A 13249-nucleotide genomic window follows, 5' to 3' on the forward strand; every position below is an offset into this window, starting at 1 on the left:
TGGTTCTTCCGATGAAAAACTCATTAATTGAAAGGACAAGTTACAGGTAGAAAAACCTTGAATCTTTCAAAAAACTCAGTTGCAGCCTAATGAGGTTCCCAGTTAAATGTATGGAGCCTGGATTTAAAGAAATCCCTTTGCAGGCAAACAAATACTCAGAAACCTCTTTCATTTCCTGCTTTTTTTTTCCCAAGTCCTCACCTCTGTGGTCACGAAGGCAGTTGGATGTAATTACCAGCATGGTACCTATGGATGTGGTCTGTGATGCTAGCAAGTCTGTTCTTGTAGGTTATGTGCAAGTTTGTCTTCTGAGTGTTATCTCGGATTCTTTTATTCATGAATATTGTGTCACAAGTGTACTGCCTGGCAGTAATCGTCAAGTCACAAATGTTTATTTGCTTATTATTTTTAATTCCAAGAATTAGAATAATTCTTCGTAGCATTTGAGTAACATTTGAGTCCCTTTTCCTTCCGTTTCCCTTCCCTTTGCACTTGATGCAAATTCCGTGTACTACATTGAATAGATATATGGTCAGGAAGCGTCGATTAAGTACTAATGGAACTGGCTTCCTATGCTATTAATGAAAACATGACTCACGTTCTAAAGATTTGCAGTTGGATTCCTGTAACTTTTGTTATTTCTGTTGTAATTGTTTTCTGTAATTATGTTTTCCTAGAACATGAAGTGATCATTAGAGACCTGGTATGTAAAAAGCAGTAACAGCGTATTCATTTGTTTAAACCCATCCTAGTATGGAAGAATTATATGTTCATAGCACACAAGATTTCTAATACAAGCAGTAAATGCATGTGTAATTTTCTTTTGATCTTTTCTGTCCAGAAATATCTTTAGTGGAGAATGAAGGCAAATACTCCTATAGTAAACATATCTCAGGGTGGTTTTTGTAGTGAACCACTAAGCACATCCACAATTCGGATATCTCTGTGAATCGCTTCTCTGTTCCTGAGCAATTAGAAATAGCAGAAGGGTTACAGGGAGAAAATATTGATAACATCATTCAAGTATTTTTCATATAATAACTTGTTTTTTCAGCTTTTTTTGTTGATAGTAGAACTGCTAAATGCCAGGATTGTAATTGTATCAAAACCTGAGCTATATGCCAACAGGAAATTCCTGAGGTCCTGGAGCTTTTTCTTGAGGCTGCGTAATGGCATGGGGATGAACTCCATGACCCCCAGAGCACTGCAGCAGTAAGAGTAAGGCATAGGATGGACTTGGGAAGCTATGGGCAATTCCCAGTTCCTTTATGATTTCAGGAAAGTAATTTAATGTAGTCTGTTTCCCCATCCTCCTTTTGGAATATGACATTAAGGTTTCACAACCTGCTTCAAGCTAAGTTAATGTGCGTGTGGTGATTGGGCACATCAGTAATGGCAGCCAAGCAGGAAAGCTAAGAATGTTCAATGTTTGTTAGATTACTTCCTGAAGCACCCACACTCAATTGTAATGCTGCTCATGTATTAAGAATATTTTAGAAACTGGACAGTAAAGTGTATTTCTATATAAATATAGGTATAAAATGAGATGAGTTCAATAGACCTCATGTTGTTGACGAGGCCCTTAGTGCCATGGGTTAGTGGTGACCTTGGTAGTGCTGGGGTAAGGTTTGGATTGGATGATCTTAAAGGTCTTTTCCAACCTGGTTGATTCTATGATTCTGTGATTATATTTTTCTGGTTTATGATAGGAAAGTGAAGAGCTTGCCCCACTCCTGCTGTTTTTTCCATTGGTAGAACTTCTGGGAATGGTGCCTTCCCTTCTTGACTTGGTTGGAAATCTCTGCTGCATGAGAGGACAGAAGTTTGAGTTAATTTCATTATGTTTTCATTTAATTATTTTGACATAGTTTCTCTGGTACACACGTTCAAGAGGAATGGAAAATAGGCATTTCATTTTAAGACCTTCATGATTTGTTTACTTTTTGTCCTTTTCAGTGTCAGCCTGTCTGTTCCCACTGCAGCTGTCTGTAGGAGCAAACTTTTCGGTGGTGTGTGACATGTAAGCCTTCAATGGCCGTTTGCTTGTTACAACATCTTTCTCGTGGTCTTTCATTAAAGGTGAATTAGAAAAGACCTGAATGTATAATCAGTTCTATGTCATGAACAAATATAGTTCATTATGAAATTTACCTTATAAAGGTAATAAAAGTACCAAAAGTCCTTCTCATATGTTGTGAAAGAAATAATAAAGAGATGTTCTCCAGTTTGGGAGGTAGCCTTTAATGTGACTTCCTCCTTTTCAAAGTTATAATTTTCATACTTCTAAAATTACACTTTTGTCACGCACTGATTTAATCAGATAAATCCATTTAAGTACAGTAAACTCTCCAGAGCTGTCCTTATCTCACCCCCCCTCACTCCACCAAAAAACCATCATTGTTGCTCATTTGATTCAACAGACGTAGTCTTTGGGGGAATACATGCATCTTTGGCAGGTTTTTTTCTGTTTGTTGTGCTTTAGACTTTACGACGGAAGAGTTATTATAGACTTGCACATCTGTAGAGAAACTGCAGTCCAAATTAATTTTAATGATTTCACTGCAGTTATTTTTTGTGATGCTTAACTTGTGCAGGAATGATGAGATGGATAGCTCGGAAGGGCATGTAAAAGACTTGAAACAATGTGATTTCTTTTAGGAAGAGCAGGGCTCTGAAAGTTCCATCTGAAAGTACTTCAGATGTCCTGTAAAACCTGTGCTGCCACTTAGTTTTGGTGCTAGGTTTTGGTTTTGTTTGTATGCTGGGACATTTCGGGTCTGGGCAGATATGCTGGATAGCTTGATCTGGAAATGGCTTCTGCATTTTCCCGATTTGAATTTAAACTGCTGGTGCATCTTGGGTCTGTGAAATCTGTAAGGAAGGGACTGCTACACAGTGACCTCTTCATAGTATCTGGGGAGAACTGTCTGCAGGGGCTTTGCCTGTCATTTTTCTGACATGAGTAATGAAGGAATTGAATATATCAAATGGGTCAGCTCAAAAGCCTCAGTTTTCATAGGATAAATAAGTTGTGCATTTTAATTGCACATGTTCTTTAATAAAGGTCTTAACATTAAGGTATTTCCTTGGGTTGGATCTATTTGAACTGTAGGCAAACAAGAGAATCCAGTGGTTCTAGTCTTACCCCACTATTTCATCTGTCTTGGAGATAAAAAAATACCATGTAGCCCAACTGAGGAATATAATTTTTCTAATTACTACATGTTGAGTATTTTGAGACCTCTGTCCTGCAGGAATTGCAGAAGAGTTGAGGTTGGAAGGGACCTGTAGAGGTTATCTTGTTCATACCCCTGCTAAGGCTGGGTCACCTGGAGCCAGCTGCCCAGGCCCCTGTCCAGGTGGCTTAAAGGATGGAGTTTTTGAAGGAAGCAGCTTTGGAACTGGTTCCAGCTAAATTACTGTAGAGGAATACTCTCTACAGAATGGCTGCCCTTGCACATCACAGATGCAGAGCTCCCAAGGGATAGGTAGATGTATTTCAGCTCTGAATGCACCATCATAGCTGTTAGCTCCCATGATGACTGAAAACTGACTTAAGAGGTCATCCATGAGGAGCACATATAAATGTAGATGAGCAACTGTGTTTTGCCTGAAGGCTAAGATTTCTGTTGGAATAGGTAACATTTAGAACAGTCACCCCAGCACTTAAGTGTGTTTCTATAGTAGTATCTCTGTTTCTTTTGGGGAAGTTTTAGGGTATAACTCATTTATGCTGGAGGTTGCTTTCAAGGCCTGACTTAGAAGTATTCCAGTGCTGCAAGTGTTTAGAGCTGATTAATTTCCTCTGCCTGGAAGAAGGGAACCTTACTGCCAGATTCCCAGAGCAGGAATGTGCCAAAGTCATGCAAAGAAATTGAAGCAGCTCATCTATTCTGTTGTTCTTCAAGAGAGTTTCTGGATGTCTGAATGCCCTACCCAATTTTCTTCGGCATTACCGCTTCAACAATGAACCTACAGAGGCCATGGAGAAAAATAAAGTAGCTTTTGTTATGTGTCCCCTGTTCTCCAGATGTTCCATGCCATCAGGGAAGGGGCAGGGGTCAGCAGAGTATTGCAGTGGGTACTGCTCCCACAGGGGTTGTACTACTCTAAGTTATAATCGAAGCAGGAATGTGCAGTGATCAGCATGAAAACTCTAGTTGTTGGGTGAGTAACCTTTATATTTTGTTGGAAAAGTTTCCCACTGAGATCATCTGACATTAAATTGTGGCAAGTTAACTTGCATTTTTATTAGTTTGCTAGAAAACTGATACAGACAGGCACTCAGGTGGCGAGCAGTGGCTGTTGTACTTTCTCATGCTTGACCCTTCCTCCCCTCTGTAGGTACTCTTGTAGGGCAATACACGTTTTTACATTGGAAAAGCCTTTGGTAGCAACTGCTGTTTTCTGTAGTGTATGGTTGGGCAGCAGCTAGCACAAGTTAACAACTTTTCTTTTTTGAAGCATCTGCTGCATGTTCTTGCCTCCTAACCTTGATCCTCAGCGATTTATAGAAAGGTGAGGAGACCAGAAAAGTAGGCAATTAAAGCTGTCTGTGTCTCTGGAGCACAGGCATGTTACTTGTAACTGCATTGCTGAGAAGAGAGCGGAAACAAGAGGTTTCTTTGCTTTTTCTTCTGTTAATCCAGAGGTTAAAAGACTTTTATCTGTTTATTAACTTAGTAGACTTTCTTGGAATTGCTTTTTAATTTATGCTTTTTTTTAGACCATGTTTTTTGATAAGGAAATCAAATCTGTATGGTTGTTCTATAAATTCTGGACTTCTTAAATTAATTTTCACAATAAAGGGCTTATCTTGCAGCAGTTTGAGCATTCTGTAAATAACCAACACTCAAGATGACCTTAGTCCCACTCAGCTATCACACACAACTGATTTAAACCCCTTTGCAATGTTCCTAAGAGGAGATCCGTTGTATTTCACAAGGCCGTGTAATTCTGTCCCATTCTCTCTTGAAAATTTCTGTTCTGTGATAAATTTTTCCTCCTTTTGATTTTCAAAAAGTTAGTCAGCTCCAGTCCCCTTACAGCACTGGAGTACTGTCCTTTCACACGTTGTTTCTTGGCCAGTCCCATGTCATGGAGCAGAGAATGCAGGACAGATGCTTCACGCCTGGCATACTCAGCTGTTCCTGAGAATAAAACTACTATGTGCGACTGGCAAGTACTACTTGAAGCAGCATGTGCTAGCTGTTAATGTGTGACCTTTTTGTCCTCAGTAACTCAACTAACTGTATTCATTTAGAAAGAAAAAAAGATATGAAATTTAGGTAACTGAGTTTCTGAACATCAGGCCACTGCTTTATAATAAATATATTTATCACTTCAAAACTCTAGTTCCAGATGTAAATTGTTAATTGTACACTGACTGGTGTGCAGAGAGGTGTGTGAGTAGGTAGCATGGAGTGCTGGCCAGGTTATTGGAGTACATGGAACAGCAAGTGATTGAATTACAGTGGCTTAAGAAGTTCCTGTCTCCTCAGCTGAGAGTTTTACCACCACTGAGCTCAACTGATCACACATACACCATAGCTAGGTTATGCTATTTTAATTACTGCTTCCACAGAATAAACTGGGAGTAACTGACAGACTGCTTTTCTGGATGCTGCAGCTATCTATGGTTGTCTTGGCATGAAAGAATGATGGATTTTGAGTCCTTAATGAATAGTAACGGCCATAGAAGTGAGACATTTACGTGAGTCTCTTGGTTTGTCTTTCTGTTGCCCAGTCACTGTGCAGGTAACACAGTGAAACAGCATTTTTTTTTGTAAGTCTGCCTTGCTGAAAGGTGGCTTCTTTGGGGCCAGTGCTGCAGAATGATCAAATAGATAAATCTCTTTGAGGAGGTATTTTATACACAGACCATATCTTTAATAATTTACAATTACATATGCTATAGTTTTAAGTTCAAAATCTGCTTTCACAAAAGGCCAGTCTGTTCCTTCCACCTTGCAACCTTTTGTTACCAGTGCTTTTATGGGAGTTAAATAACTGGATTAAATCTAGTTGCTGAGATACAGAACACAAATTCTTACTGTGATTGGAGCTATACTACTGGATAATACTTACTAAATGCCTGGCTTTCCATGCATTTTATAAAATCATTCAAGGGTAGATGAAGATATTCGATACTAGTGTAGGATTTATTTATCTTGGTCTTGATGCCTTTAATGAAGAGTTTCTTGTTTGAATGTGTTTACTCTTCCTAAAGAAAAGCTGACAGAGGCATATTGGCATGTGTGAGTTCTTTCATTGAAGTGATATGAAAAAAAATGTGTAACCATGTAGGTAAAACAAGCTCTTAAGATAGGAAATTTGTAAAGTGCACTGATTCAATATTCTTGTACAAATCAGAATATTTTTTGGGGTGGTTTTGGTTTTGTTAAAAAAAAAAACACAACATTTTTTGAGGTGATAATGTGTATTTATTTTTGTATTCACTTTGTATGTTTTGTGATGTTCCTGCTGGACATTCCACAGGGAGACTTTACATGGGAGCGTTGTTCCCGTTTACAGGCAGTGTTTCCCAGAACTGCTGGTCAGTCAGATGGGTTTACTCTGATGTTAGTATTTCTGTTGGTGATCATAAATGAAGTTGTGTGAAAGAGCTCAAACTGATAGGATGAAGATGTAGAAAAAAGAGATGGGTCAACAGAAAGAGAGTGGAAAAACCCCTCTGAATTAGGTAGGCATGGGGTTGTATGACAGTCTGAGGAGGATCATCTTGGTTTAAGATCTGGAAACAATTAAAGCATGTGGTTGCTGAAGAAACCAGGTAACAGTTGCTTAACTTATGCTTGAGACGATGTAATGAAATGTTGATGCTTCGAACACTTGCACATTCATTTTGAAACATTTGCTAAAGTTTGGGAATTTTTGTCCTCTTTATGAAAGTAACTTCGGGATGGACCTTATTTTTATTTCTGACTGTTGGAGTACAGATTAAAGAATGGATACATGTAATTCAGGATGATTTTGAATATATATTTCCAGAAGAGCTTACTCATACTTTTATTAAGGCTAATATTTTATGAATAAAATCACTGATGAAAAATGTGTTCCTTTCTTTGTCTAAAGCTACGCAGAGTGAGGAGCGGCTATGTGCATTTAAGGACCCTTATCAGCAGGACCATGGAATCAGTGAGAGCCGAATCTCCCAGGAAAATGGCACAATTTTGTGCATGAAAGGTAGTACCTGCTACGGACTTTGGGAAAAAACACGAGAAGGAGACATACATCTTGTAAAACAAGGTATGTAACATTTCAGTGTAAGTGCAGTAGCTTTGCTGCTCTTTTCACTTGTTTGTGATCTAGACAGCTGATACAAAGATGCATAGCTGCAAAACTAGACATTTTGCTTGTGCCTTGTACAAATGCATTATTATAAACTTCCCATTTAGCAATTTTAAATATGAACACAAAGTTTGTTTGAAATAAATGCCTTCTGAAACAGATCAATGCACAGTTGAGCCAAAACTACTCAAGCTGCCTGTTACTTAGGCTGTCCAGAGGAAGATGGCTTTCTTGACTATATCTCAGTATATGTATTGATTTAATGATAAATTTAGAAATGTGTCTCATTAGAGTAGAAATATATATTCAGATAGATTGGATGTTGGTTTGCAAAGGAAATTGCAGCTATAGCACAAACTGTCACATGTCAATACTGTCATTCACTGCTCTTCTGCAGGGAGGGGTAAAAGGTCTTGCCTTCAGAAACGGGTTTTGGTTGCCATTCTCAGGGACTCTGTTCTTGGTTACTTGGATAAGAGTTAGTATAGTATAAGGCTTAATGAAAACTGTTTCTTACCAGTGCAAAGATCCTATGCAGATGTACTCATTATTATTGTTTCTTGTTTAATCTGTTGAAAGAAGCAGTCTGAGTGCTCACCTCTGCCCCCATGCTGCCTCTTTTCCTTCCAGGCATTTGTGCATAAATGACGCTTAACTGCCATTGACCATACTTGGGAAGAAACAATTGCTGCAGGGATAAAGAGCCTGCATCAACCAAGAAATAAGTTGTGATCCTGTAGAAGAGTCCAGTGATGCTGACAATGAGGAAGGGCAGAGTTTTCAGAAATTACTCAAGAAGCACCAAACTATGGATGCATTCTTGTGGCTTAACTTTAAGGAGGGAGCTAGCTCACAATTTCATCTAGATTGTGAGCCAGAAGCTGGTAATATTGTCTGTGGTATCGGAGAAATGGAGAATGACATACTTCTGCTTAGAGACTTACGAATTCAGGTTTTGACCTGTTGAGGCTGACAGCTGGACACCTCTGGCACTGCCTTTCAGCGCTGCCCATAGTTCTTCTCCTTGGCTGTGGTGAACTGTGAAACAAATTCTTCAGGTTTTGGTTTAAAAGGTGGTAGTGAAGTCAGACAAGCAAATTGGTACAGTTTTCACCCCACTCTAACATTTAATTAAATAATGCATGGCTTTCTAGTGGTGTATTTAATTGTCCATGCAACAGGATTAATTTTATGCCTCCTTTAAAAAGAATTCTTTAATGTGCCTCTTTTTGCAGGTTGCTGGTCTCATATAGGAGACCCACAAGAGTGTCACTTTGCGGAGTGTATAGTTACAACCACCCCTTCCTTGATTCAGAATGGAACGTACCGCTTCTGCTGCTGCAGTACAGACTTGTGTAATGTCAATTTCACCGAAAATTTTCCACCTCCTGACCCTACTGATACAACACCTTACAGTAAGTCAGATGTTTCCATCGCTGTCATTTCATGGTTTAAATAATTTAGAGAAAGATCCTTCTTTCATGGTACTGTAAAATGTGAAGCGTGTGACTTTTTCATTTCTATGCAATGGAAATGGCAAACAGAGCAGAGCTTTTTCCATATGAAGTTTATCACATTTATATATTCCACAGTGCTCTGCAAAGACTGAGTTAAATGCTTACAGGAGAATTATTTGTATAGGCAACTACTGAATACAAATTACGTTTTCCAAAATGGTCTCTAATCTTAGGTGCTTTGGTATTTGGAGGCCCAATTTCAGAAGCCTTTGGGGTATTCAGAAGGATTCAGACTTGTGTTAAAAAACAGGCCAGTAAGTTCATTAACATGATGGTACATTTGAAAAGTCTGGCCTGTCTATTCAGTCATGCTTCACAGATTGCTCTGAGCGGTGGAACCAGTCTTATATCAGGCTGTTGAGATTCTCTCCAACAGCCTTACAGTGCTTTGAAAATCTGACTTGTTTTGCATATCTCTGGTAGAGATTAACTTTGGTATAAAATTCACAGAGTACTAGTTTGAGCAATGTAGTTTTCTTCCAGATTAGATTATCTGCTAAATTATGTATTATAAAATCAACATGGCAAATGGATCCAAATCAAGGGATCACATCCCTTAAACTCCTATAACAGATGCAAGATCGTGACTAGGAGACACACTGTTATGCTGTGTTCTAAGAATTCAGAACCTGTAAAGAAGCTGAGTTAGTGGCCTAATCTAAACATTTGTATAGTCTTCTCGAAATGAAAATTGTGAAAGAAATTGAATAAAGGCAGGTATGTAAATGGAGGTGCAATTGTTTCTGTATGGTGAGAGTTCTTTATCAACGGAAAATGTATTGTGAAATGAAGATGTCTTTAATTTGATAGTCTTCATAGCTATAGGATGCAGAAAGAATAGTTTGTGTTCAGCAGTGATATTATTTGAATTAACTTTAACGTAATGAAGATACTGGTGCTTTCAAAAATAGCTGTAGGATGGAGTCCTTGTAAGCAATTTTAGTCAAAATGAGGGCTTGGCATTCTGAAAAGAAGAAAACAAAAGAAAGCAACCTTTTACTGGGGAAGTATGTACATATAAATGGGTAAAGATAGGTGATAAGAAATGGTGCCTTTTGGCTGACAGTATTATTTGTAGAACCAGTAAACAATCACCACTTGGAGTCAGTGCCTGAGCTCAGCACTTTGCAATGCAGAACAGACTCTACTTGATAATAGTCATCTGGTCCCCAAATGTGACTGGAGTTAGTGCTGTGCAGGGGACTTAGGCAGGAGGGGAAAAAAGGTATAAAGATAATTCCTTACCCCTTTTTATTTCCTCAAAATAGGAAGCCACAGTTCCTACAAAACAACTTCTGCTTGTGCTTCTCCAAGGGCTGAAATTACAAGCTGAATTAATTCAGTTATTGGGTGATAAAATCTTCAAATGATTTTTAAGTGGAATTTTTAATACTGAAAGATCTAACTTGACTTGCAAAGTGGTGGGAGAAATTAAACTTGTGACATAGTCCTTAATTCACCCAACTGTAATTGAGTGCTGCTGCATACATTTCTACTGACTCAAACTGTTCTGTGTTATTGTGTCTCCTTCCATTTTCATACTACGCAAATTTGGCTTTAGGCACAAGCATAAGAGAAGTAGGTCGCTGCCTAGCACAGTTGTCTGTCTGCTTTGACTAGGTTAAGAGATAGAGATTGGCCATTCCAGCAGCAAGGATGGCCTCATTTACCACTCTGGTGTTTTATTTGTAAAGCTCTACTACTGCTGCATTTGACAGATGAGGCTGCTCCTGGCAGTGTACATGCCGTACATACGCAGCACTTGTGGCGGTAGAGGAAGTTCTAGGGAGCTGGAAGGGTGAAAAAGAGGGAGGCTGTGGCCCGCAGACCCCTGCAACATTGTTGGCCCCTGTTCCAGGCACTGGAGTCTTCATGGTCCCTTTCGACTCCTTCAGAACCCATTTTGGTACTGTAAGGTCTATTTTTGCCATCTCAACATTAAGGACAGAATTCTTGCTTTGGCGAAGTTCAATTTTCATGGAATTTTTGGGAAGCTTTGAATTACCTGTAGATTACTTGAGCACACTTCCAGCCTTTCTATTAAAGCTGTTGGAACACTTTAAGGACACTAGTAAGTTTAACTGTACAGGCTGTGTCAATCTGTATTACTGTATTTTTTAGATTATTAAATATATTCATTAGATTATAAATGCATTTTTTCTGAATGGCAAAGTAAGGCACATGGCCTCCTAGAATTGTATCATCCTGTAGATTTCAAAGCAGGTGTATGGCTGGTGAAACCTGATGAATTCAGCCAACAGGTAACTAAGCCTTTGTAAAGGTTTCTCTGCTGATTTGCAGTAAAATAACCCAGAATAAAAGTTCCTGGAACAACAAGTGGAAATGGGGCTGCATTTTAAAAACTAACAGAACCTGAACACACTACTGATGGACCCGGTCAATTTAAAATTAATTCTTAAGGAAAATTGTAAGTGTTCTTTTAAAAGTATTTCCTTGCAGCTGTATGCAGGATCTGTAAAAAGAGCAAAATACTGTTTGGCCTCTTGTGCTAAATCCATCTGGAAAAATAGTGGAGGAATAAACTAAGTATTTTATACAGTCTTTTGGTTTTGTGTAGGACAGTTAACAGTGATGTATTGAAAGATGTAGCTAGACTAGAAGTGATTCAAAAAGACTGAAAGTAAGTTGATTAAGATCTTAATACATTTTAGATATAAGAAATTGCTGTCATAAAATGCAGCAGTTCTTCTCTTTAATATTATGCTTAATTTTTATGTCATTATTGTTTTCCAGGATGTCAAAACATGTTTAGCTCAAAACTATATCTGTGTAGAATGGAGTGTATTTTGGTTTTTTAAGTTCATATTTGGTCAGGGCGTGAATATAAGAAATCCATCCTATCTTGTAACAAAACTTCATAAAAACGAAAAATAAAATGAAAGACAAAGAGGTTCTTAAAACCATGGATTTGATCCTTACTGCTTCTTAATGTGCAGCTGGTAATTTAAAGCAATCGTACATCTGAGTAGTTATAATGTTCTTCTATCTTAAAGATAATTGTGGCAAACTTAAGTAGGTTTTGGTTGCTAGGCCCTCCAGCTAGAATTTTGCAAATGTTGTAGGATGGGACATATTCTAGAACCCACAGGCTGGAGGTATTAAAAATGCAAAGGTTCAGATTGCTTCTCCTGGCATCAGGAAACAAGCTGAGGTCAGAGAATGGTGTTTGTTTCTGATCTGAAGATTTGCCTGTGGAGTTTGGAGCTACTGAAACGTGGAAGTTAAAACAACCTCTCATTCTCAACCTAACCTTGCACTTCTGGTGAAAAATGTACTCTGGTATGCTTTGGTAATCACTCATGGGTGGATGAATTGTTTGTCCATCTTCTATTTTCATGAAAAAAAGAAAAAGAGAAAAACTTCATCTTAACTTCAGCCAGGATTTGTATATACCCCTTAAACCAAGCTAAAAAGGGCCAACTATGGCTTCATAGGTAAACATTTTGAAATGCCAGGGGTGGAGCATTTACCATTTCTCTGGGCAACCTGTTCCAGAGCCTCAGCACCCTCACAGTAAAGAACTTCTTCCTTATATCCAACTTGAACTTCCACTGTTTCAGTTTAAACCCATTGCCCCTTTGCCTGTCACTACAGTCTCTGAAGAGTCCCTCTCCAGCATGCTCGTAGGCCCCCTTCAGATACTGGAAGGCTGTGTTCAAGGACAGGTTGGACAGAGCCTTGGGCAACATGGTCTAGGGTGAGGCACCCTTGCCCATGACAGAGGGGTGTTGGAACTAGATGATCATAAGGTTCTTTCCAACTCAACCATTCTCTGATTCTGTGTGTGTGTTTACTAGCTTGGTCAAATACTTATTTTGGGACTTAATAAATATCTGCCTCTTACATCTACAAAATGCTTTGTAATTCTGAGACTGTGAAGACGAAATTCATTAGTTCTACAATCACTCATAATGGCCATTTAAATAGAATTTAAGTAGCTAAACAGGTAAATGATCTCCCTTGTTGGTCGTAGAGAGATTGCTGTAATGAAACGTGTGTTAAAATAACATCAAGATGAAAGCAACAAAGTCATTTTTAATTATTTTTTTCCTCCAGGCTGCATTCCTAGCACTGCAAATAAATTAATCTTGCAGCAACTGAGTGTTGAGAATATATTTTTGTGTGACAGGTGATGTATTTACATGATATATGGAAAAAATCCCTGGCAGCAACAGTGGAGCATTACTGGGTAAAATGATGTAGGGTTTTCTCCTCAGAGCAACAAATGGTGACTGTAATGTTTAGAGGATTTAAGGAACTTACATTAAATAAGAGCACTGAGATTTGGATATAAAGAAACTGCTTCATACAGCAGAGGAAGTTGGGTTTCTTTATTCTAAAACACCAATAGATGGGTTTATCTTTCAGTGTATCATCCAGGCTGGTGTTTTACAATGTAT

General features: G+C 38.5%; 1 protein-coding gene across 1 annotated transcript in view; it reads left to right on the forward strand.

The window, feature by feature from the left end:
* The window catches only part of BMPR2 (bone morphogenetic protein receptor type 2), a 112833-nt gene that overhangs the window by 48301 nt on the left and 51283 nt on the right, over positions 1 to 13249 (forward strand). Inside the window, exons 2-3 of the mRNA XM_005144644.4 lie at positions 7096 to 7269; positions 8547 to 8726. Coding sequence (XP_005144701.3) covers positions 7096 to 7269; positions 8547 to 8726 — 354 coding nt within the window. The remainder of the gene's footprint in view (positions 1 to 7095; positions 7270 to 8546; positions 8727 to 13249) is intronic.

The sequence above is a fragment of the Melopsittacus undulatus genome, chromosome 8, assembly GCF_012275295.1.
Source record: "Melopsittacus undulatus isolate bMelUnd1 chromosome 8, bMelUnd1.mat.Z, whole genome shotgun sequence".
Lineage (NCBI taxonomy): Eukaryota > Metazoa > Chordata > Aves > Psittaciformes > Psittaculidae > Melopsittacus > Melopsittacus undulatus.